Source organism: Salmo salar, chromosome ssa03, assembly GCF_905237065.1.
Source record: "Salmo salar chromosome ssa03, Ssal_v3.1, whole genome shotgun sequence".
Taxonomy (NCBI): domain Eukaryota; kingdom Metazoa; phylum Chordata; class Actinopteri; order Salmoniformes; family Salmonidae; genus Salmo; species Salmo salar.
This window is the reverse complement of record NC_059444.1, coordinates 81,934,952-81,961,764: the sequence shown is the minus strand read 5'-3', so window position 1 is coordinate 81,961,764 and position 26,813 is coordinate 81,934,952. Positions and strand designations below refer to the sequence as shown.

The window sequence follows — 26,813 nt, the reverse complement described above, 5'->3', positions numbered from 1 at the left end:
AGCGGCGATGACTAGAAAGCCGGTGACGTTGATCGCCGAACGCCGCCCGAACAAGGAGAGGAGCCGACTTCGGCGGAAGTCGTGAGAAATGTAGAGAAAGAGGACTTGTATGCAGAAGATTGAGCATAGAAATGGAATGAAGAGATTGTATTTCTATGGGACGAAGTAGGGCAGTGGAGTCATGAGTGTTACGAACAAACAGTTTGACCATTCTGTAATTGTAGAGACAGAGGATTTCTATGCAGAGGATTAAGCAAATAAATAGAATGAATAGATTGTATTTCTATGGAATCAAGCAAATAAATAGAATGAATAGATTGTATTTCTATGCAGAGGATTAAGCATAGAAATATAATGAACATATTGTTCTATGGAATCAAGCAAAGGTATGAAGTAGAGCAATACATTTGTGTTATGAACAAACAAATAACTTCCACCCATAGGACCCTAGTACAAAAATGTTATTCAATGTAGAGACAAAGGATTTATTGCACTAGATTAAGCATAGAAATATAATGAATAGACTATATTCCCATGGGATTACGTAGGGCAGTAGAGGCACATAGCCATCAACAGGAACAGATGCCAAGGGGTGAGCACTTTGTACGTGTCACAATGACACTGATTCACTGATTCACTGACTCACTGATTTACACAGATTACCTCATAGTTTACATTGTAGGCAATCAGGATATCTAGTTAACCATGCGCACAGGTGTTCCCACACATGTACACAACACGTGTACACACGTATGACCATTGAACTTGTTGGCACACAAGCAATCACACACAATCACACACGAGATGACAGATGGGAGTTCAATGGTGCATGTGTACATGTGTTGAGTACATGTGTTGAGTACATGTGTTGTGTACATGTGTTGTGTACATGTGTTGTGTACATGTGTTGAGTACATGTGTTGTGTACATGTGTTGAGTACATGTGTTGTGTCATGTGTTGAGTACATGTGTTGTGTCATGTGTTGAGTACATGTGTTGTGTACATGTGTTGTGTACATGTGTTGAGTACATGTGTTGTGTACATGTGTTGTGTACATGTGTTGTGTACATGTGTTGAGTACATGTGTTGTGTACATGTGTTGTGTACATGTGTTGTGTACATGTGTGAGAACACCTGTGCGCACACAACCGTTGAACTTGTTGGCACACAAGCAATCACACACACACACACACACACACACACACACACACACACACACACACACACACACACACACACACACACACACACACACACACACACACACACACACACACACACACACTACTCCCATCTGTCATCTCGTCTTCCCCCCAATTTGATATGTTCTTTGTGTAGACTATACTATGTTCTCACAAGGGAAACATTACCACTCCTCCTCCTTCCTCCTTCCTCCTTCCTCCGCTCCCTCACTCTCACTGCCTTCCTGTCTTCTCCTCACTCACATATATCCAAATCATCTTTATCCCTCTCTCCTCTCTCCTCTCCTTCCCGTCTGCTTTTCCCTCTTTTGCTCCCTCACTTCTCCTTACTCACTCCTCTAGTGTGCCCTGGCTCTCTCTCTACCCCCTCCCTCCTGTCTCTCACTCCATCTCTCTCTCTTTCAATTTCTCTCTCTCTCTCTCCCTCTGTCTTTACCCCCTCCCTCTTTAAATCTATCTTTTTCTCTCTCTCCATCCTCTCTGTCTCTGTCTTTCTCTCGGTTCATTCTGATTCTCTCTCAGTCACACATGCATGCAGCATCTTCCCTCCCCACTTACTTTCTCTCTCAACTCTCCTCCTCCTCTCTCCCTCCTCCTCTCTCCCCCGTCACACACACATATCACCTCTTATCTTCCCGTCTGTGTCGTCTGTGTCTCAACATCTGTCTCTTTCACACAGACACTTACAGCCTCTTCTCCCCTCTCTGTCTCCCTCTCTCTTCTTCTCTCTCTCACTCAGAGACGCACAAACGCTCGCGCAACCTCAGCTTCAACACATACCACACACTCATGCCGACTGGCACCCAAGGACAGAGCACCCTCTCTCTCTCTCCCTCTCCCTCTCCCTCTCTCCCTCCCTCTCTATCTCTCTCTCTCTCTCTCTCCCTTTCTCTGTCTCAGTCCTGCTGTCTGGGTCTGTGAGAGTGTGTGTGTTTCTGGGCTTCCCCGACTCCGAGCCGAGCTGAGCTCACACGCTCCTGAGCATTTGAGGACGAGGACCAGGAGGAAGAGGAGGGCCATGGAGCACAGCCACATCTTCACCCTCCTTTCCCCCCCCAACAGCAGTGCCTGGAGCCCGGGGCAGCAGCTGGCCGACACTCCCCAGGGTTGCCCCCTTGGACCACTGCCCGTCATCTACTACAGCGCCCTGCTCTGCCTCGGCCTGCCCGGTAAGAGGGAGAGGGGGGAGAGGATGGATTAGAGAGAGTGTGACTGTGTGTGCATTGTTTGTGTGTGTGTGTTGTGCCTGTCTTACTACGTATATGTATTTTTTGTGAATATGTATTTGTTTGTGTTTGTATGACAGTGTGTGTGTGTTTGCTATACTCTCAGTGAGTATGTGTTTGTGTTTGAAGTCTGTGTTTTGTGCTCAGCTGCTCTAGTCATTCATTTATATCTCACATTGACCTTGTCTTGTCTGTGTGCTCGAGTGTGTGTGCATGTGTCTGTGCCAGTGTGTGTGTGTGCCCATGCCGCACACACAAACACAGAACTACTTGTGTGTGTGCGCTCACCTGCACGTCGGTCTGTTGGATCAACAGAGATAAAAAGCCAGACAAATGAAAAAAGGGATGAAATGTTATTTTCTGTTACTCAGCTCAAATTTCACCTCTTTTAAATCATCCGGCTTCTATTCACCAAGTGAATTACAATGATGTGAAGCAGAAAGAAAGACCTGAAGGATTTATCCAGGTGATGACTGGTCCTGAAATGTGACTATTTCCTATGTAGACGTGACCTCTAGGACATAATGTGCGACTGTCTTTCCTACGTAGACGTCACCTCTAGGTCATCGTTTGGGACTGTCTTTCCTACACAGATGCCACCTCTAGGACATCATTTGGGACTGTCTTTCCTACACAGACACGGCTCCTTGACCTCTAGGACATACTGTGTGTTAACCGGCTCTCTGACCTCTGAAAGATATTGATGCATCCCAGTCATGTCTGATCCAAAGACGTATGGGTCAGTTCAGACCTGGGCTGATAGCTTGACTGTAATATGTGTTTGGAGTAAAACACGCTGCTTCCTAGAGAACTCCTTGTCTGTGTTATAGCTGCGGGTAGACACACTTAAATGAACACACTGTACCATTAGTCTGTACTGAGACTGCCGTGGCTTTCAGGTGCATAGCCTACGAGCCATCGTGTTGTTGGGTTACTTACAGTACTTCATCGTTTCTGTAAAGACTTATTGATGAGTTTATTCACAAGACAGATTTTATATGTCTGCTTCCCTACTCTGTGGTCTATGGATGGACACTTACCCAGTCTGGGCAAAATGGTCTCATTAGAATGTGTCAAAATAGTGACATTTAACCACTGTGATAACAGTGCATTTGGAAAGTACTCAGACCCCTTGACTTTTTCCACATTTTGTTATGTTATAGACTTATTTTAAAATGGATTTTTAAAAAAAATCCTCATCAATCTACTCACAATACCCCGTAATGACAAAGCAAAAACAGGTTTTAAGAAATTGTTGCAAATGTATTAAAAATAGTATTCAGACCCTTTACTCAGTACTTTGTTGAAGCACCTTTGGCAGCGATTACAACCTCAGGTCTTCTTGGGTATGAAGCTACAAGCTTGGCACACCTGTATTTGGGGAGTTTCATTCTTTTCTGCAGATCATCTCAAGCTCTGTCAGGTTGGATGGGGAGCGTCGCTGCACAGCTATTTTCAGGTCTATCCAGAGATGTTCGATCCGGTTCAAGTCCGGGCTCTGGCTGGGTCACTCAAGAACATTCTTTTTCTGAAACAACTCCTGCAGTGTCTTGGCTGTGTGCTTAGGGTTGTTGTCCTGTTGGAAGGTGAACCTTCGCCCCAGTCTGAGGTCCTGAGCGCTCTGGAGCAGGTTTTCATCAAGGATCTCTCTGTACTTTGCTACGTTGAAAAACATCCCCACAGCATGATGCTGCCACCACCATGCTTCACCGTAGGGATGGTGCCAGGTTTCCTCCAGATGTGACGCTTGACATTCATGCTAAAGAGTTCAGTCTTGGTTTCATCAGACCAGAGAATCTTGTTTCTCGTGGTCTGAGAGTCCTTTAGGTGCCTTTTGGCAAACTTCAAGTGGGCTGTCATGTGCCTTTTACTGAGGAGTGGCTTCCGTCTGGCCACTCTACCATAAAGGCCTGATTGGTGGAGTGCTGCAGAGATGGTTGTCCATCTGGAAGGTTCTGCCATCTCCACAGAGGAACTCCGGAGCTCGGTCAGAGTGACCATCGGGTTCTTAGTCACCTCCCTGACCAAGGCTCTTCTCCCCCGATTGCTCAGTTTGGCCAGGCGGCCAGCTCTAGGAAGAGTCTTGGTGGTTCCAAACTTCTTCCATTTAAGAATGATGGAGGCCACTGTGTTCTTGGGGACCTTCAATGCTGCAGACATTTTTTGGTACCCTTCCCCAGGTCTGTGTCTCGACACAATCCTGTCTCGGCGCTCTACGGACAATTCCTTCGAACTCATGGCTTGGTTTTTGCTATGTCAACTGTTGGACCTTATATAGACAGGTTTGTGCCTTTCCAAATAATGTCCAATCAATTGAATTTACCACAGGTGGACTACCATCAAGTTGTAGAAACATCTCAAGAATGATCAATGGTGTCATAGGCGTCGATGAAAGGGGACCAAAACGCAGCGGGTATAGTGCTCGTCTTCGTATATTTATTAAAGCGAGTGAACACTTAAACAAAAATAACAAACCGACAATCAACAGTTCTGTAAGGTTCACAGACTATACAGAAAGCAACCACCCACAAACCCAAAGGAAAAAACAGGCTGCCTAAGTATGGCTTCCAATCAGAGACAACAAAAGACACCTGCCTCTGATTGGAAACCATACTCGACCACACATAGAAAATGAACATAGAAAAAGAAAACTAGAACATATCCCCTGGAAACAAACAAACCCCAAAACACACAGAAACAACACCCCCTGCCACGCGCCCTGTCCATACTACAATGACAAATGACCCCTTTACTGGTCAATTTTGAGTCTCATAGCAAAGGGTCTGAATACTTATGTAAATAAGGTATTTCTGTTTTTTATTTTAAATACATTTGCAACAATTTCTAAATACCTGTTTTTGCTTCATCATTATGGGGTATTGTGTGTAGATCGATGAGGGAAAAAACGTGAGAATAAGGCCGTAACGAAACAAAATGTGGAAAAAGTCAAGGGGTCTGAATACTTTCCGAATGCACTGTATATGTCATATATTACCTCTGGTCTGTGTTGTGGCAGCTAGAGAGCGAGAGGGAGAGAGAGGCTAGAGGTCAGGACAAATGCTGATGTCCAATCTATGATTAAAGTCTATTTTCTGCCCTTGAGGCTATAGCAGATATATTCACTCTGCTTCAGCTCCAGACCAGAACTTCACCTCAATTTGTTTCAACAGGGAAAAAAGATTGTAACCCTCAATTCTAAAGCTATTACCCTACATTCTTTAATGTATTATATTCTAGTTTTATTTTCAACATTGCATGTTTTAAATGCATTCACTAAAAGAGGTTATTGCACTCAGTGCTAGTTTTAAGTAGAGTGTGGAGTGAATTGACTGGCCCTTATTCTGAGCAGTAATACTGTGATCTGTGTTTGATAAGAGTTTCATAAGGGATGTCCTACTTTCTATTACAATGGATCAGGAGTAAGAGATTTCAAGATGTACACTCTGTTCTCAATAAGGGAATCTGCAATCCAAAGTAATAGAAGTGCTTTGTATGACAAACTATCATAAAAATGTTTCCTGCACGTCGCCTGCTGTCTTGAAGAAAGAAAGCCCCTTTTACCTCCTCGGGCTCCATTTTTCTGTTGAAAGGTAAATCTATACTGTAGTAGCTGACCACAATCAATTATGTTTGCAGCCCTGCATGCTGAATCCTTGGAAGATGGAAGGAGTTTGAATCTTCTGATTTTGAAATGGTTGATTTTTACTTGTTCTACTACAGTAGTTTTGCTGACATATCATCCCACCTGACCTGGACTGATAGCTTGACTGTAATGTTCATTTGGAGAAATAGTATTGCTGCCTAGATACCTTTTGTCTGTGTTGTAGCTTGGGGTTAGTCGCACTCCCACTGGGCACAGATGTCAATTCAACGTCTATTCCACGTTGGTTCAACGTAATTTTGTTGAAATGACATGGAAACAATATTGATTCAACCAGTGTTTGCCCAGTGGGATGTAATTAACACACTGTGCCATTAGTCTGTTCTGAGACTGCTGTGGGCTTTGGGTACGTATGTAAATCATCTTGTCTTTAGGTTACTTACAGTGACCTCGATGTAGAAAGACATAAAGAGAGAGGGATGGATAGATTTGAAGATGGAGGTAGAGAGAGTGCATGATGAGACGATGTGAGAAAGAGAATGTTATTTCTAGGACAAAGAGAAGAAGTGTTGAGGAAAAGATGTGCAAGTGACTTGAGGGTGAAAAGTGAAACTGAGAATGAGAGCGATAATGAGAAAGAAGTTTAAATAGAGAGGAAGATCAGGAGAGAAAGAGATGTGAGCAGGGAGAGAGATGTAGATCAGGAGAGAGAGGTGAAGAGCCAGAGAAGGAGAGTGAGAGAAAGAGAAAGAAAAAGATGAAGAAGGAGAGAGAGGTGAAGCTGGAGGGAAAGAGAGAGAAAGGGGTGAAGAGGGAGAGGGAGAACGACAGAGCGATAGAACGACGGAGTGAGAGAACGACAGAGCGATAGAACGACGGAGTGAGAGAACGACAGAGTGATAGAACGACGGAGTGAGAGAACGACAGAGCGATAGAACGACGGAGTGAGAGAACGACAGAGCGATAGAACGACGGAGTGGGAGAACGACAGAGCGATAAAATGACGGAGTGAGAGAACGACAGAGCGATAGAACGACGGAGTGAGAGAACGACAGAGTGAGAGAACGACAGAGCGATAGAACGACGGAGTGAGAGAACGACAGAGCGAGAGAGGTGAACATGGAGAGCAAAAAGAGAGAAGTGGAAAAAAAATTGCTAGAGAAATTAGAAGAGAAAGAGAGAGGTGAAGAGAGAGAACGACAGAGAGAGGGAGAGAGATTAATAACAGTGGAGTCAGTGAAGTGGCACCCTGAGACCTGAGTGAGGAAGCCAGACGACAGAGCTATGATGAATTGCCACCTATTTAATTAATCGCTCACCCGTTCTTAACGGGCGCTCTCTCTCTGCCTCACGAGGCTGCTGCTCTATGGGAACGAAACCAGCGTGGTCAGGCTATCGTGTTCAGGCAGCAGCAAACATTACAGTACCCTACAGTACCACAACACTGGGCCGGGGATGTGTTATAGTCTGTGTCTATGCTTATGTGTGACTAACAGGAATTCAACTTTTCTGTTGTTGTATTGAAGTTATGGTTTGTAGCCTAGGCAAAGCAATGAAACACAAGCATAAGTTTAGGTATTGTTACAGCATAGTTAGGTGTCAGAAAAATGATTGAGGACTTTTATGTGGTGGTTGTGGAAATGAAATAATGTATTTTTATACCATAGATGGTTTGATCGTCTCTACTGCATGTTATTGTCACGAATCCCACCGAAGGTGGCTCCCCTGCCTGTTGGGGCGGCGCTCGGCGGTCGTCGCTGCCGGCCTACTAGCCACCGCTGATCCCTTTTCCCTTTTCTGTTTGTTTGGTCTTATTGGTTGCACCTGTTCCCTGTTTTCTTTCTTGATTTGTGTTTATTTAAGCCTGTTTAGCCCGCCCAGGTTTGTGCAGGATTATTTTGCTGTTTGTATTTTGGATGTGCTGGCTGACGTCTTATTTTTCTCTCCGGACTGTTTTGCCCTGTGTTATGGGTTGGTCATTATTATTACGCGCCCTTCGGTTTTGGCGTGACCGTTTTGTGCTGGAGAAAATAAAGACGATATACTTAACCTCTGCTCTCTGCGCCTGACTCCAACCACCACTCCTAGAATCCGTGACAGTTATTGAGAGGACATCATTTTTGGGGGATTCTTGTTTATGGTTGGTGTTACCTAGCCTGGCTAGACCACACAAAAGCACAATGTTCAGTCCTGGTGTAGCCAGGCTAGGTCATACCATGAGGAATATCTGAAACAGTGTTCAGTCCTGGTGTAGCCAGGCTAGGTCATACCATGAAGAATATCTGAAACAGTGTTCAGTCCTGGTGTAGCCAGGCTAGGTCATACCATGAAGAATATCTGAAACAGTGCTATACTAGGTCCTACAGCTATAAACTCTTAGAAGAAAGGGTTCCAAAAGGATTCTTCAGCTGTCCCCACAGGAGAACCCTTTTTGGTTCCAGGTACAACTCTTTTTGGTTCCAGGTAGAACAATTTTGGATACAGAAAGGGTTCTACATGGAACCCAAAAGGGTTCTACCTGGAATTAAAAGGGTTCTTCAAAGGGTTATCCTATGGGGACAGCTGAAGAACCCTTTAAGGTTTTTTAAAGAGTTTATGCATGCACCATTGCAGCTGTTCTTTTGCTGTTGCTCCCTGATGCCAATAACTCTCTGTACCTTTTTATTCACAACCAATTAACCAACATCTCACCAGGGAGCAGCTCCTGTGCTTACTGTTCACAGAGTCCTGATGCATGTGTGTAGTCACTAGTTAGGTTGCCTACAGTCTTGTATACTGTATGAATACTGTATGTAGCCAGGGAGTTTGGTGTATGTATACTGTATGTAGTCAGGGAGTTTGGTGTATGTATAATGTATGTGGTCAGGGAATTTGGTGTATGTATACTATATGTGGTCAGGGAATTTGGTGTATGTATACTGTATGTGGTCAGGGAATTTGGTGTATGTATACTGTATGTAGTCAGGGAGTTTGTGGTATGTATACTGTATGTATACTGTATGTAGTCAGGGAGTTTGGTGTATGTAAACTTTATGTAGTCAGGGAGTTTGGTGTGTGTATACTGTATGTAGTCAGGAAGTTTGGTGTATGGATACTGTATGTAGTCAGGGAGTTTGGTGTGTGTATACTGTATGTAGTCAGGGAGTTTGGTGTATGTACTGTATACTGTATGTAGTCAGGGAGTATGGTGTGTGTATACTGTATGTAGTCAGGGAGTTTTGTGTATGTATACCACATGTAGTCAGGGAGTTTGGTGTATGAATAATGTATGTAGTCAGGGAGTTTGGTGTGTGTATACTGTATGTAGTCAGGGAGTTTTGTGTATGTATACTGCATGTAGTCAGGGAGTTTGGTGTATGAATTGTATACTGTATATAGTCAGGGAGTTTGGTGTATGCATACTGTATGTAGTCAGGGAGTTTGGTGTATGTATACTGTATGTAGTCAGGGAGTTTGGGGTATGTACTGTATACTGTATGTATTAAGGGAGTTTGGTGTATGTATACTTTATGTAGTCAGGGAGTTTGGTGTGTGTATACTGTATGTAGTCAGGAAGTTTGGTGTATGCATACTGTATGTAGTCAGGGAGTTTGGTGTATGTACTGTATACTGTATGTAGTCAGGGAGTTTGGTGTATGTATAATGTATGTAGTCAGGGAGTTTGGTGTGTGTATACTGTATGTAGTCAGGGAGTTTGGTGTATGTACTGTATACTGTATGTATTAAGGGAGTTTGGTGTATGTATACTGTATGTAGTCAGGGAGTTTGGTGTATGTACTGTATACTGTTTGTATTCAGTATGTTTGGTGTGTTTATACTGTATGTAGTCAGTGAGTTTGGTGTATGTACTGTATACTGTATGTATTCAGGGAGTTTGGTGTGTGTATACTGTATGTAGTCAGGGAGTTTAGTGTATGGTTACTGTATTTAGTCAGGGAGTTTGGTGTATGTATACTGTATGTTGTCAGTTAGTGTGGTGAATGTATGTATCTCTTATAAAGAGATTTTATATTTGGGCCATTGATCTGCTTGCCCCACTGGGGAGGTGTGCGTTGTTTGTGTGTGCATGTGTGCGTGTGTGTGTGTGTATTTATGTGTGTGTCTGTGTGTGCATGACTGCGTGTGTGTCAGGTAGAAAGGAGGATAGGATGAAGGGAGAGAGAAGGATAGGATGGAGGGACCGGAGTTGACAGAGGGAAGGGACAGGGGCTTTGGGGACAGTCTCAGGAAGGGAGGGAAAGAGGAGGATGCTCTTATATCCACCAGGCAGCGGCCTGTCAGGGAGGAGATGAGCCAGAGATGACAGGGGAGGAGGGAGGAGGGAGAGAGGGAAGAGAGAGGTGGGAAGATAGGTGTTTTTAAAGCTGTTGACACAGTGACAGTTCTGACTGGTGTTGAAAGTGTATCCGTTACCCACATAAAAACCAACTAGGCAGTGTTAAGCTGTGAGAAAACACTGAGAAAGGTGTACAGTATCCTTAAGGCTCGCTCAGTACCGCACAGCACTGTTTAAAGGAGGACTTAGATCTCATTTGTCAATGTTTATGACTTAGAACTAATCATTAGGTAGTCGTGGAAAAGCTCCCAGGAACTGACATTCATCTCGCAATCTGCCGGCCATACCCCTCCTCTCATCCTACTCCTCCCCTTATTATCCTCTCTTTACATCCTCCCTCTCCCCCTCTTCTTGTTGTTTACTTCCTGGTCTCTCCCTCATCCTCCCCTACAAAACTCTATCTCCCTCTCTGGTTCTATCATCTCCTATCCATCTTCTTGGTGTCTCTCTCTCTCTCTCTCTCTCTCTCTCTCTCTCTCTCTCTCTCTCTCTCTCTCATCTCCAGGTTGCTATAGAGCTTCTATAGACAGTGAGAGCAGAGCAGGAGTTGAACAACAAGGTTTGGTTCAATAGACTGTGTGCTCTGAAGAATCTAAAGGTCTCATCAGGCAGTAGCACAACACTGCAGTGGCATCAATACAAACCTGGCCCGGCATCTATTTCTCTATCTACTCTCTCCTCTTCTCTCTTATTTGCTTGTCTCTGTTTCTCTCTCTACAATTATTCATAGCTTTTTTTCTCGCTCTCTGCCTCTATTCTCACCCTCCCTCTCTCTCTCTCTCTAACTATCCTCTCTCTCTCTCTTTCTCTTTCTCTCTAACTATCCTAGCCCTCTCTCTATCTCTCTTTCTAGTTTGCCCTCTCTATCTCTACCTCTATTGTCACTCTCTTTTTCATTCAGTATCTCTGTCTTCACCCTCTCTCTCCTACTCTAAATATTTATATTCTCCACCTCCATATCTCTCTTTAGGAATGTATTGATCTATGAAAGCACACAGCAGTGTATGGTTAAGTGTTAGTTCACGGGAGACGAGATAAATAAAGAAATAAACTCAACATCTGTCTTTGTAGAGAGGGTACAAAGAATATTCTTAGAAAAAGGGTTGTACCTGGAACCAAAAAGTGTTTATTCTGCAGGGACAGCCGAAGAACCGCAGAACCCTTTCTTTCTAAGTGTATAGCCAAGATTGGATCGTAAATGTACAACATAAATAGAGTGAATGGATTGGTGGATTGGTTGCTCAGTCTAATCAGACTCTTTGATAAGACAAAAGGGCAAATGTTTGTCATAAGGTTCAAAGTGCGTGTGACCTTTGAAACTGCCTTTTGATATTTCAATCATGCCTCTGTTTTCCTCCCACTCCCTTACCTTCTCCATCACTACCTCTCTTTTCCTCCCACTCCCTTACCTCCTCCATCACTACCTCTCTTTTCCTCCCACTCCCTTACCTCCTCCATCACTACCTCTCTTTTCCTCCCACTCCCTTACCTCCTCCATCACTACCTCTCTTTTCCTCCCACTCCCTTACCTCCTCCATCACTACCTCTCTTTTCCTCCCACTCCCTTACCTCCTCCATCACTACCTATTTTTTCCTCCCACTCCCTTACCTCCTCCATCACTACCTCTCTTTTCATCCACATCTTCTCTCTCTCCATTAAACTATATCTGCCTCTCCTCTCCCCTTCGCTCTCAATCAACCTCTCACCTAACCTTTCCCTACCTCATCTTACACTCCTTCAACTTTCTCTCCTACTTTCTGTCTAACCTTCTCTCATTTCTGCCCCTCCCCTCTCTCTCTCTCCCTCTCTTATTTCTCCCTCTCTCTCCTTCTCTCCTTCTCTCCTTCTCTCTCTCTCTCTCTCCCTCTCTTATTTCTCCCTCTCTCCTTCTCTCCTTCTCTCTCTCTCTCTCTCTCTCTCTCTCTCTCTCTTTCTCTCTTTCTCTCCCTCTCTTATTTCTCACTCTCTCTCTCTCTCTCTCTCTCTCTCTCTCTCTCGCTCTCTCTCTCTTTCTTTCTCTCTCTCTCTCTCTCTCTCTCTCTCTCTCTCTCTCTCTCTCTCTCTCTCACACTCACACACACACACACACACACACACACACACACACACACACACACACACACACACACACACACACACACACACACACACACACACACACACACACACACACACACACACACACACACACACACACACACACACACACACACAACACATCCACCAGACTGATTAAGCTGACTCCCTCAGATATGCAGCCTGAATCTAACTTCAATTTCCTCATCATCCCAAAAGCGTAATTGCAAGTCTTTTCTCTCATTTAATTTCTCTTATTTTCATTATTCCTTTCTCTTTTCAAATTTTGACTCTCTTTTTCTGTGTAACAATACCAGGCCCGGGGTGTAGATTGCGGCATGTCTGACAGAAGATTCTGCATGAAATAGGGTGCTATTTGCGAGGCAGTCATAGTGTGGCATCATCTAATGTATTTACCTCTTCTTTCTATGGGGTTAAACTGTGCCTCTCCTGTCTTCTCCTCCGCCGGAGCAAGGGGGCTTGTTTCTACACCTCCTTTTTTAGGGGGGATGACTCAGCATCATTACACACCTTGGGGAGCACTATGTGTCTCAGTCTGTGTGTGTGTGTGTGTGTGAGTGCATGTCAGTATGTGCATGTCAGTATGTTTGTGTATCAGAGTGTGTGTGTATCGTTCCCCCCTCCTCCTCCCCCAACAATGTCATTGGCCTCGTCCCCTGTTATATTGAAGAAGCAGCAGAGTAGAGACGCACAAACACATGTGGCAACAGCCCCCATTCTCTCTCTCTCTCTCTCTCTCTCTCTCTCTCTCTCTCCCCCCACAGGTCATTCTAATCCCAACTCGGTTGGAGACAGCCCAGGCTGCCCTCATCTCCAGCCTATTTCTCCCAACGTCATGGTCACACATCAGGGGAGATGAGACAGAGGGAAGAGAAAGGTGAAAAGGGAGAGAGACAGAGACATAGAGAGAGAGGCAATTGTTCTTTTATTTTTATTTGATTTTAATATTTTGAGAGAGTTTGAATTTGAGAGAGAGAGAGAGAACCACAGAAAGAACCACAGAAAGAGACACAGTGGGAGAGAGAGAAAGAAAGTACAGGAGAAGCACTTTGTGGTTGTTGTCTGTTTTATTCTCAGTCTTTCATCATTCCTTCCTCCCCTGGTAGAGATGGTTCCCTCCTGGACCAAGTCGCATGTCGAGTAGAGCCACCCTGCCTGCCTAACCCTGCTGCCCAACCCCAGCTACATAGACACAGGTTGCATCCCAAATGGCACATGGCCCCGTTCTAAAGTAGTGCACTATACAGGGAATAGGGTGCCATATGGGATGCACCCAGAGACAGAGAGCAGCAGTCAATTGAAATGAATGGGCCATCCAGTGGAGGCTGGCTGTGGCTAAATGGAAATGTCAAGCGCACATCCGATTCCCTTTGTCCGTCTGTTCAAGTCCCTGTCTCACTAGGGAGTGCCTGGCTTTTCACTGAATAATACCATGGCCACGGAAAAACACCCCATTTCAATTCCGCATATGGTCATCCCTCTTTAGAGGTAGATGGAGAAAGAGGGCTGGATAGAGAGAGAGAGAGAGGGAGAGAGAGAGAGAGGGAGAAGGAGATAGATGGAGAAAGAGGGCTGGATAGAGAGAGAGAGGTAGAATGAGTTAGATGAAGAAAGAGGGCTGGATAGAGAGAGAGAGAGAGAGAGAGAGAGAGAGAGAGAGAGAGAGAATGGAGAAAGAGGGCTGGATAGAGAGAGGGAGAAGGAGATAGATGGAGAAAGAGGGCTGGATAGAGAGAGAGGGAGAAGGAGATAGATGGAGAGGGAGGGCTGGATAGAGAGAGAGGGAGAAGGAGATAGATGGAGAAAGAGGGCTGGATAGAGAGAGAGAGGGAGAAGGAGTTAGATGGAGAAAGAGGGCTGGATAGAGAGAGAGGGAGAAGGAGATAGATGGAGAGGGAGGGCTGGATAGAGAGAGAGGGAGAAGGAGTTAGATGGAGAAAGAGGGCTGGATAGAGAGAGAGAGGGAGAAGGAGATAGATAGAGAGGGAGAGGTTAGAGGATTATTATGTGAGGAATCCATTGCGTTGGATTTGCTGGCATCTTCTAATGTCTCTCCCCAGGTGGCTTAAAGCTTAGCGACACACTTTGATACACAAACACACAGAGACACAGAGACACACAGGAGCAAGGAGAGAAACCACCTGGTTACGCTTTCAGGTACTCCAGGCAGATGTACAGACACAGACAGACAGACAGACAGACAGACAGACAGACAGACAGACAGACAGACAGACAGACAGACAGACAGACAGACAGACAGACAGACAGACAGACAGACAGACAGACAGACAGACAGACAGACAGACAGACAGACAGACAGACAGACAGACAGACAGACAGACAGACAGACAGTAACGCGGGTCGTCTAAAGGAGACCAAGGTGCGGCGTGTGAAGTGCTCATATTTACTTTTAATGAATATACTTAAACAAAACAACAAAACGACCGACAACAGTTCCGTCAGGTGACATACACTAAAGAGAAAACAACTACCCACAAAACCCAGGAAGAAAAACCCCTACTTAAATATGATCTCCAATCAGAGGCAACGAGGATCAGCTGCCTCCAATTGGAGACCAATCCAAACAACCCCAACATAGAAATAGAAAAACTAGAACTTAAACATAGAAATAGAAAACATAGAATATCCCAAAACACCCCCTGTCACGCCCTGACCTACTCTACTATAGAAAATGACATCTTACTAGGGTCAGGACATGACAGTACCCCCCCCCCAAAGGTGCAGACCCCGAATGCAACATAATCAATAAAGAAACCACAAAACAAAAGCGAGGGTAGGGAGGGTGCTAATTGACTAGGGCGGCTCAAATGCAGTCCACATAACCTTAACCTCCAGCATAGGAGGCGGCTCCGGTTCTGGGCGTACTCCTGATCCTTCCGCTTAATTACCACCTGACCGTGGATTGTCGTCGAAGGAACCGGACTGTAGATCATTGCTGGAGGTTCCGGGCTGCAGGCCGCCGCTGGAGGTTCCGAGCTGCGGGCCGCCGCTGGAGGTTCCGGGCTGCGGACCGCCGCTGAAGACTCCCGGCTGCGGACCGCCGCTGAAGACGCCGGGCTGCGGACCGCCGCTGAAGACTCCGGGCTGCGGACCGTCGCTGAAGACTCCGGGCTGCGGACCGCCGCTGAAGACTCCGGGCTGGGGACCGCCGCTGAAGACTCCGGGCTGCGGACTGTCGCTGGAGGCTCCGGACTGGGGAGCGTCGCTGGAGGCTCCGGACTGGGGAGCGTCGCTGGAGGCTCCGGACTGGGGAGCATCGCTGGAGGCTCCGGACTGAAGAGCGTCGCTGGAGGCTCCGGCCTGAAGAGCGTTGCTGGAGGCTCTGAACTGAGGAGTGTCGCTGGAGGCACCGGACGGAAAAGCGTTCCGGACTAGTGACCGTTGCTGCTGGCTCCATGCCATGGATCATCTCTACAGGTTCCGCGCCAAGGATCATCACTGGAGGATTCTTACCATGGATTATCTCTACAGGTGCCGGGCCATGGATTATTCCTACAGGCTTCGTGCCATGGTTTATCCCTACAGGCTCCGGACCATTTATAATCCCTCCAGGCTTTTTGCCAAGGATTATTTCTTCAGGTTCCGGGCCATGGATTACTTCTTCAGGCTTCGTGCCACGGAATATTCCTACAGGCTACGGGCCATGGATCACCACTAGAGGCTTAGTGCCATGGATCATCTCTACAGGGGTCGGACCATCGATTATTACTGGAGGCTTTGTACGTGGAGCAGGAACCGGTCTCACCGGACTGGGGTGACGCACTGAGGACCGAGTGCTCAAAGCAGGCACCGGCCGTACTGGGTTATGGCTGCGCACTGGAGGGAGAGTGTGAAGAACAGGCACAGGACGTACTGGATTCTGGAGGCGCGCTGGAGGGAGAGCGCGAGGAGCAGGCACAGGACGTACTGTGCTATGGAGGCGCATTGGAGAGAGAATGCGAGAGGCAGGGACATGCTTACCACAAAAAGCACGGGGAATTGGCTCAGGTCCCAGTCCTGGCTCAGCCAAACTACCCGTGCAGTCCCAAACATTTTTTTGGGGACTGCCTCTCGTTCTTCCCAGGTAGGCTCCGGTATCGCTTGATTACCTGGCCCCAAGTCTCTCCTCTCAATCCACTCCTGATGTGACCAGGTGTCCATTTCAGCCCGGGCACACCGCTTGATCCAATCATGGTGGGTAGTTCTGTAACACGGGTTGTCTAAAGGAGACCAAGGTGCTGCGTGTGAAGTGCTCATATTTACTTTTAATGAATATACTTAAACAAAACGACCGACAACAGTTCCGTCAGGTGACATACACTAAACAGAAAACAACTACCCACAAAACCCAGGAAGAAAAACCCCTACTTAAATATGATCTCCAATCAGAGGCAACGAGGATCAGCTGCCTCTAATTGGAGACCAACCCAAACAACCCCAACATAGAAATAGAAAAACTAGAACTTAAACATAGAAATAGAAAACATAGAAAAACCCAAAACACCCCCTGTCACGCCCTTACCTGCTCTACTATAGAAATTGACATCTTACTAGGGTCAGGACGTGACACAGACAGACAGACAGACAGACAGACAGACAGACAGACAGACAGACAGACAGACAGACAGACAGACAGACAGACAGACAGACAGACAGACAGACAGACAGACAGACAGACAGACAGACAGACAGACAGTACACACACATACACAGAGCGTGTAGGATGAGATAGTAGAGCGAGAGACATTTAACTTTCCACTCTGGAACAACATCAGTAGCATAATAAAGTGAAGTTCAACAACAAAAACAATTGAGTGGCTAGATGAGTGTCCGGGAGGCTGACTGGTGAGTGATCAGCAGCACACAGGATGGGATCGTCTGCTGGATTATCCCATTACACTTGGAGAGGAGAGAGAACCTGAAATGCTGCAAAGCAAACTGATAATGTGTGTGTGCGTGTGCCCGCAGGCCCGTGTGCCTGGGCATCTCTGCCTGCTTCTGACAAGGACATCTTTAGTCATTATCTGGAGCCTGCTTTGTCATTAGTAATCAGCTGATAGCAGAGAGGTGTGACATGTGATGGACCAGACTCTGAGCTGCCATCTTTAATCCAATCCCACGTCTATTACCAGACAGACTGGGAGAAAGAGAGAGGGGGAGAGAGAGATAGAAGGAGAGAGACAGAGGGAAAGAGAGAGGTGGGGGGAGGAAAAAGATAGGCGGAGGGAGAGGCACCACAGACCTCTTTCATCTAGCAGGATGTCCTGTGACGTGCTAAGTGCATTGATGTCTCTGTGACATAACAATGCAAATCAATGTCAGAAATGTCATGGACAGACATACAGCAGCTTTATCTACTGCAAGAGAACAAAGAGGGATGAATGTTGCCTGGTTGCCTTCAACACACATCATTGGAATCAGCTATTTTAGATGGAAAGGGAAACTTCTGATTTAATCAACAGAGCTCGCTTGGTTACAAAAGCACAGATCTTGACAGCTGTTGACAGCTTGCACATGTTCTCTTTACGCTTAAGGCTACTTCCAAAATCTCCACTTTTCTCCCAAAGTGTACACTTTTATACTCACCATCATGAGGTACATTGCAGTTTCCCACACACATGTACTTACACATGTACACACGCATGACCATTGAACTTGTTGACATACAAGAAATCACACACACACACACACACACACACACACACACACACACACACACACACACACACACACACACACACACACACACACACACACACACACACACACACACACACACACACACACACACACACACATATGCATACACACATACACACAGTTGGTTTTGCCTTAGTAACAGCAGGCTAAATCATATAGACCCCTTTGTGTCCACGTTTCTCCTACTACTGGCAGAGAGTCCCAGGAAGAGGGGAGGGAGGGAGGGATGGAGGGAGGAAATAATAGAAAACTGTGATTGTCCCAGCACGACAGAGGGAGGGATGCAGGGAGGGAGAGATGGAGGGAGGGAGAGAGAGAGGTAGAGAGAGAGGGAGGGGGGCGAAGTTATAGAAAACTGTGATTATCCCCCACATCTTGCTCATGAACAATTCACCATGGCCCAGCACGACCCTTAAGAAGGGTGGGAGGGAGGGAGGGAGACTGGGAGAAAATGATAGAAAACTGTGATTGTCCCTCCATGTCCCCTGAGTCATTCCCCATGCTCCATCAAGGACAGAAGGGAGGGACAGAAGGGCGGGACATAAGGGAAGGACAGAAGGAGAGAGGAAATAAGGAATGTGAGGGAGGTAGTTAGATTGCAAAGAAAGAGGCGAATGAGGAGGAAAGGAGAAGTGAAAAGGGAGAGAAAAGATGGAAGAAGAAGCAAGGAAAAGAAAAGAAAAGAAAGAGTGAAGGCGTGAGGAGAGGAGGAAGAATCAAGAGGGGGAGGAAAATACAGAGGGAGAAAGAGGGTGGTGTCCTTGGACTGTTTATCTGGGCCAGCCGGAGCCTCAACGACTCAGCAAGGCCGTGACGGTGCGCTGTCATTGTTCCCTGGTTTTGTTGTGGCGCCGTATATTATTATTTAATCGGGCTAACTAATGGACCCGCGAGTGCCACCTTGCAACTCACCAGGTGGAGGGTGGAGGAGGTGAAGGATATGGGGAGAAAGAGATGGAGGGAGGCAGCGAAGGATGAGGTTGAAAGGGGGAAGGGAGGAGGGAGGGAGGGAGAGAGGGAGGGAGAGAGAGAGGGAAGGTTGAGGAGAGAGAGAGAGAGAGAGAGAGAGAGAGAGAGAGAGAGAGAGAGAGAGAGGAGAGGAGAGGAGAGGAGAGGAGAGGAGAGGAGAGGAGAGGAGAGGAGAGGAGAGGAGAGGAGAGGAGAGGAGAGGAGAGGAGAGGAGAAAAATGGTCACAGGCAATATTCTACTAAGCAAATGATTAGTCTTTAGAAAGGGGTTAGGGTTAGGGTCAGTATTGTAGTACTCGAGACTGGTCTCGGTCTCGAGTCCGGTCTTGAGACCACATATTGAGTGTCTTGGTCTTGTCTTGGTGCCGGATACATTTGTACTCGGTCTTGACTCAGTCTCTGACAGTGAGGACTCATCATTACTTTCCGGGGACCAGCGGAGACCAGCGGAGTAAAAAACTCCTAATTATCAGCTTCCATTCAGTCAGCCCATAAAACCATTTCGCCAGGCCAAATATATACACTCCTTCCTTGAAACATGAATATCTTAACAGCCTTTATATCTACAATAGACATGTTTGCGTAGTGGTGAACCTACAGGCCTTCAGTGTGTGACAGGTTCGTGATTCTGACAGGACAGCAACTGTAATACCAGAGCTCTCATGTAGGTGAGTGCACTTTCTGTAAAACACAAAGGGCCAGTGGTGCACTGGAGGGTATATGCAGGTATAAGCATACACTCTGTTCTTAATCCCTACTGATACAATTGATCAATTATGTAGTACAATAGAGAAATCATGCACAAAGTAGCCTACACAATCGCAAAGGACGTGAAATATATTCACATGCGTGCTGCACACATAGCCTAGTTTCAGTGGAATATCATTTGCAGGCAGCAAGAGCGTGCATCTCTCAACTGGTTTTGGCATGGAGCAGCTCACAGAAGAATGACATCGGTAGCTGGTAGGGTAGGACAGACGTTTCAACATATGATATCTACCAGTATATGCTAACTAAGGCAACAATGGATATGCAAACCAGGTATTGAAAAAGTGTTGGTTGGTAGGCTATTTGTGATGCGCAATTTTCATAATGTGCTGTTTGCATCAGGGGCATAGACATGGACCGGCCTGGGACAGAGGCCCACCCACTGGGGAGCCAGGCCCTGACAGGCCCACCCAATCAGATTGATGTAGTTTAAACATTGTTGTGGATTTAGACCATCACATTTTAGTATTTTTTCTGTTAAAAAAAGTGTGGTTTTGAGTGACAATTTGAAAAATCTATAGGAAAACATAACATAACATAGGATTTTTCACACAGGGTGCCTTTCCTTCGCTGGGGGGGCTGAACGTTTGGGCAAAATTAGAGTATACCCACATCTCCAAGCACCACTTCACCACTGCATAGGGCTGATGGAAAGACAGCAGTCACACACAGCATGATGTTAAAGGATAAGCAGTCCATAAACTAGGACATAATAAGCCAGTAGGTCCCAATCATAAGAATACAAAAACACAACCATTAACAATTTCCCAATCGAAATGTACAACTTTTAATTCCCATTGCAAAAAAAAAATTCACATTTAACAAACAAAGTAACTGGTGACCTAAAGTTTCAAGTGGAACGGATATGAAACAAACAGACAATCATAATATCAGTCAAAAATATAAAATTCCCAGTTTATGCTGCAAAACCAACTTTAGAAGACGTTTTAAAAATGGGTTATATTTGACTCAACGTTCCATGACGTACACTAAGGCATTGTTGGCAGAATAGATGGATGCAGTTCAGTATATGATTAATATAATTCACCTATACATTTCTTGGTAGTCCAACAAATACAGCAATCAGGTTGTAAATCACAGCTGGACTGGTACATTGTTTGCTGCCTCCACATGCACTGTTTCTGTTTCAATTACTCAATATTCTGGACAAAAACGGACGAATGTAATTAAGGCTGGGAATGTCAATAAAATCAAATTAGCAAGCTAAAAACACAGAGCCTAATGTTAGCTAGATAACTAGCTAGCTAGCTAGCTGCTAGGTGGATGTCATTTCATGCCATTGGAAGAGTGGGTGTGACTGACTTTTTCCCCTCATATCGTTTTTTTCGGTAGCTATACACAGCTAGAGATGCATGTGTCATTTGCTTATCTAGCAAGAACTTGAACGACTGTTATACAGTTAGCATATCTCTTGTGTTGCAAATTCACTCTACCTATCTTCTCCGATTTCAGAGCACTCACGTCTGAGTGCAAAACAACTAATGAATTTGCAAAATCCGAAACACCTGCTGAATATGACCAGTGTCAGTAAATATAGACCAAAAAAGTCATAGTTATTCAGGAACTAGACTAGATAACACTCTAGATAACACTCTAGATAACACTAGATAACATGTAAACAGCCTAACCAGCTCTGCTACAGCGACAAAAATGGTCAGAGTGAGGTGTTCTCTCATTTGTGTCTGGGAGTAGCTAGCTTGCAAGCTAGCCAATTTTAGCCAGTTAGCTTGGCTGCTTGGTTGGGACAAGCATGCATTGGCAGGCAATCTGCAGAAGGACTAGGAGGCTACAATTCCCCATCGTTTATCAGTGCAATTTTGACGGCCAACTAACTGAAAACGTTTGAAAGGGTTTATCTAATGTTCCTTCGTTATAATACTCATTTAGAACTCTTACTATGGTGGTGATTTGTCAAATTTACAACATAGTCTTGAATTGGACATTTTTCTGGTCTCGGTTTTGACTCGTCGCGGAACCCTCCAGATTTCAGTCTTGACTCGGTCTCGCCCTCCTCCGTTCTTTGGTCTTGACTCAGATTCGATTTGCTCCGGTCTTGGTCTTGAATCAGTCTCTCTTTCAGTGGTCTCGAACACAACACTTGTTAGGGTTATGTAAAGGGTTGTTATTTGGTTCTCTTTATGCCAATAAATGGAAGACAAATTAAACTTTGTGTAGACGTGTGTGTGTGTGTGTGTGTGTGTGTGTGTGTGATTGCTTGTGTGCGTGTTTGTGTGTGTGTGTGTGCGTGCGTGCGTGCGTGCGTGCGTGCGTGTGTGTGTGTGTGTGTGTGTGTGTGTGTGTGTGTGTGTGTGTGTGTGTATGTGCATGTACATGTACATGTGTGGGTGTGCTCCATATAGGTAGAGTGTGTGCTGTTTCTGATTGGCTGAATGAGTGTTGTTCCTTGTCAATGACCTCCCCAGTAAAACTAACTCTCTTCCTCTCTCTTTCATTTTCCTTTGGCATAACCCGTTTTCATTCCACTTTCAATTTCAACCTCTCATCATAATTTTTTCTTCACTTCCATGCTTTTCCTCTCATGTAATTTCCCCATCACTTTCCTCTCCTTTCTATCTCTGTCTCCATTCATCTCCCCATATATCTGACCCTTGGCTCATACTCTCACCCCTCACATCCGTTCCTTTCTTTCGTTGCAACAACTTGTTTCCACTCTGCTTTCTATCTCTCCCTCTCTTCTTCCCTTTCTCAACTCTCACCTATTCAATTTCTCGACCACTCTCCTCCTCTCCTCTTCTCTCCTTTCATTCCCTCCATAAACCACCCATCTGTGCCTCCCCATCCTATCCCTTCCCCTCTCCTTCATCTCCCTAACCTATTCCCTTGTGTCACCCTCATAACCTTCCCCCTCCCCCTCATCCAGCCAACATACTCACTGTCATCATCCTCTCCCAGCTGGTGTTACGGCGTCAGAAGTCCTCCTATAACTACCTTCTGGCGCTTGCCGCCGCTGACATCCTGGTCCTCCTGCTCATCGTCTTCGTCGACTTCATATTGGAGGACTTCATTTTGGGCGCGCCCCTTCCCCCCTCCCTCAACAAGGCAGTCCAGGTCCTGGAGTTCTCCTCCATCCACACCTCCATCTGGATCACGGTCCCCTTGACCGTTGACCGTTATATTGCAGTCTGTCACCCGTTGAAGTATCATAGCGTTTCCTACCCAGCCCGGACACGGCGAGTCATTATGGGCGTCTATATGGGGTGTTTGGTGTCTGCGGCGCCTTACTACTGGTGGCCTGAGCTGTGGCATGGTTTACCTGGAGGTGGTACAGGAAGTGGAGGAAGGGGGAGTAGTAGTAGTGCTGCGCAGCATGTGCTAGTCTGGGTGCACTGCGCGACTGTCTATCTCCTCCCCTGCTCTGTCTTCTTCTCCCTCAATGCAATGATCGTCAGGAAGCTCCAGCGCCGTCGCAGCTGCTTCCGCCTGCGCGGCTACTCCACGGGCAAGACCACCGCCATCCTGCTCGCCATCACTTCCGTGTTTGCCGTCCTCTGGGCACCACGCACTGTCGTGATCCTTTACCACCTGTACACGGCGCCGCCGGCGTCCCCGGGTCCCGCCCGCCTTCTGCACCTCCTAACCGATGTGGCGAACATGCTAGCTCTCCTCAACACCGGGGTCAACTTCTTTCTCTACTGTTTCATCAGCAAGCGTTTCCGGACCATGGCGGCCACGGTTCTCCGGACGTTGTTCCGATGCCGTAAGCAGCCGCCGCCGTTCTACGCTGGACACAACTTCTCTATCACCAGTAGCCCCTGGATCTCCCCTGCCAACTCCCACTGCATCAAGATGCTGGTATACCAGTACGATAAGAACGGCAAGCCCATCTGCATCTCCTCGTGAGGGGGGAAGTGTGGAGGGTTTCCCTGACGACCGACCTTGATGATGACCCGATTCTGGGACTCTTTGAGCTTTTCAAATGTCAACAGACATTTAGAGTGGAGGGCTGGAAAAGTGGAGGAGAGGAAAGGAGAGTTAGAGGAGAGGATGAGAGGTGGAGGAGAGGAGAGATGGAGGAGAGGAGAGGTGGTGGAGAGGAGAGGTGGAGGAGAGAAGAGTTAGAGGAGCGTCTGAGAAGAGGAGACAGAAAGGTATGTGGTTGGTGTATGGATACGTAACAATCTATCTATCTGAAGTGAGAGAAAGAATGTTTGAGAACAAGAAGAAGAAGAAAAGTTTAGAAATCAAGTAGGAATGTTGCTGAGCACAAACAGCAGAACAGAACTCACAACCCAGCAACAGAGTGTTGAGAACCATCTCTCCACTCATTCATGCGAAAAAGCAATCTAAAAGACTGATCATTCAGACTGGATAACTGCCTGTCTTTTTGGCTGTATTACAGCTCCGACAGTGTCTGACGATGAGCTTTGACTGTGATCAGGGACTGATAAACGAGCATCATGGCGGCTGCTTATTACTGGGTTTTATAGCCAGCCATTTGTAAATGGGAATGGAGAGTGACAACTGAGGAATTCCTCTGTGACATATCAACCTCGCTTTGACATTGGGACATTTTTGGTACTGTCTCTGTTATACTGCTGTCGACGGATGGGGAGGAGGAGGTGATGGAGGAGGGACGGTGGGAGGATGAGGGAGGCTCTGAATCTGAACAGATCGCCATCATCCAATGGGAGCCCTCTCTAGTCAAAGAGTTCATCGCAGAGACTCTCAGCGAGAGAAACCACTCACCTTTGAAGAGGTATCCGTGGCATTGATGCTCAAGTCTTAGACATCCTTGTCCTTAGTGGTGACCTTAGATGATTTGATTCGCAATCACTACCATGTCCCCTGACATGTTTTGAAACCCTGCTGACATTTCCTGTTAATATATAGTGGGTCTCAGAGGTGCATTAGACATTACAAGAGACTTTTTATTAAAAAACGGATCTGTGGATGTTAAGATGTTCTCAGTGAGTGAATTCATCAAAGATGGAAGGGATTGGGAAAATTAACCCTCCAATCAGGAGCAGTCTCACAGGTGTTGTTAAGGATAAATAGGAGCTGCCTGTTGTTGTCATGGTGAAGGATTATGGTAGACTTGACTGTTAGATCAGTGTTCTTTAATACCGATCTTGAAGACACACATGTGCAGGTTTTTGTTCTAGCCCAGTACTAACACACTTGATTCAGCGAATCAACTGATCATCAAGCAATTTGAGAGGTTGAATCAAGATGTGCTAGGTGTGTTAATGCTGGGTTAAAACAAATAACCTGCACACTTTGTGTGTCTTCAGGACCAGGATTGAAGGAGAAACAATTACAATACTTTGTTGTAGAGGTGCCATAGGATCAGTAATCTTATAACCATGCATTCCACAATTTTAAAAGGAGGACATTTCTACCATTTACAGAGTCTTCAATTAAGTATTGGTTGTCTTTGATGATTGTATTAGTCATATTAGAATGAATGTATTTGTGCAGCTCCTGAGACCCTTAACTTTATATCACTGACTAGATAGTGTCTGTCTGTCTGTCTGTCTGTCTGTCTGTCTGTCTGTCTGTCTGTCTGTCTGTCTGTCTGTCTGTCTGTCTGTCTGTCTGTCTGTCTGTCTGTCTGTCTGTCTGTCTGTCTGTCTGTCTGTCTGTCTGTCTGTCTGTCTGTCTGTCTGTCTGTCTGTATGTATGTATGTATGTATGTATGTATGTATGTATGTATGTATGTATGTATGTATGTATGTATGTGAGAGAGCAAGAAAGGGAGAGAGACAGGCAGAGAGAAAGATAGAGAGAGTAAACGAGAGTTAATTAATCAATAACGCCAGAGGAAGTGTGGTATATGGACAGTATACCATGGCTAAAGGGTTGTTCTTATGCACGACTCAGAACGGAGTGCCTGGACACAGCCCTTAGCCCCTTAGCCGTGGTATATTGGCCATATACCACATACCCCTGAGGTGCCTTATTGGTATTATAACCAGGTTAACAATGTGATTAGAACAGTAAAAAGCCAGTTTATTCTCACCCTCAAAGCTGTATTTTCCTATTCTCTCTTCAACCCTCCTCTGTCTGCCTGGCACGAGGGTGAGAAACCAGATGACTGAGAAACTATGAATCTATGAAGCCACGACAACTCATAGATCAACTGTGTTCTGTCCTGCCCAGAAACAACAACCTATAAAACCAGCCAGGTTGCTCACGATTGACTGCGAAATGTGAAGTCCGTCCAGGTAAGCCGGACGTCGTTAGAAGACCTTAATTAAAACTGTCCGCAAGGGGCAATAGTGAGTGCTATTACCATCATGTAGGCTTGGGTTTTGCTTGGGCAATGTGGATGGGGATGGGGATGGCCGTGTTCGATCCAACTGCTAGGTTTTAAGCCTATCCCAAACCTTAACCCTTACCTTAACCATTCGGAATTAATGCCTGAACATAAACTTCTTAGGGCTAGGCGTCCCGTCATATTAAACATCTAGGTACATACAAGTGTCTTATATCGGTTAAAAGCTTAAATTCTTGTTAATCTAACTGCATTGTCCGATTTACAATAGGCCTTACAGCGAAAGCATGCCATGCGATTGTTTGAGGACGGCGCCCCATATCAACATATTTTTCAACCTGCACAGGATTCATAAAATCACAAATAGCGATTAAATAATCACTTACTTTTTGAAAATCTTCCTCTGACTTGCAATCCAAAGGGTCCCAGCTATAACATGCATGGTCGTTTTGTTAGATAAAATCCTTCTTTATATCCCAAAAAGTCAGTTTAGTTGGCGCCATCAATTTGAGAAATCCACTCGTTCAACATGCAGACAAAGGAATACAAAAAGCTACCAATAAACTTTGTTAAAACAAGCCAAACTATGTTTCTATTTAATCCTCAGGTACCCTAAAATGTAATTAAACAATAATATTTCAAACAGAAAGAAGTAT

At 45.7% G+C, this 26,813-nt stretch overlaps 1 protein-coding gene across 1 annotated transcript; it reads left to right on the top strand.

Moving 5' to 3' along the window:
- Positions 1-1,763: 1,763 nt before the first annotated feature.
- On the top strand, positions 1,764-25,412 carry LOC106606542 (probable G-protein coupled receptor 139). The gene is made up of 2 exons (XM_014202816.2): positions 1,764-2,372; positions 22,804-25,412. The coding sequence occupies exons 1-2, from the start codon at positions 2,222-2,224 to the stop codon at positions 23,781-23,783; spliced, it is 1,131 nt and encodes a 376-aa protein (XP_014058291.2). The 5' UTR covers positions 1,764-2,221; the 3' UTR covers positions 23,784-25,412.
- Positions 25,413-26,813: the final 1,401 nt, after the last annotated feature.

Coding starts and splice junctions, on each gene's coding strand:
- LOC106606542 (XM_014202816.2), top strand. CDS start 2,222: ATGGAGCACAGCCACATCTTCACCCTCCTTTCCCCCCCCAACAGCAGT. Junction 2,373..22,803: donor GCTCTGCCTCGGCCTGCCCG/GTAAGAGGGAGA, acceptor CCCCTCATCCAG/CCAACATACTCACTGTCATC.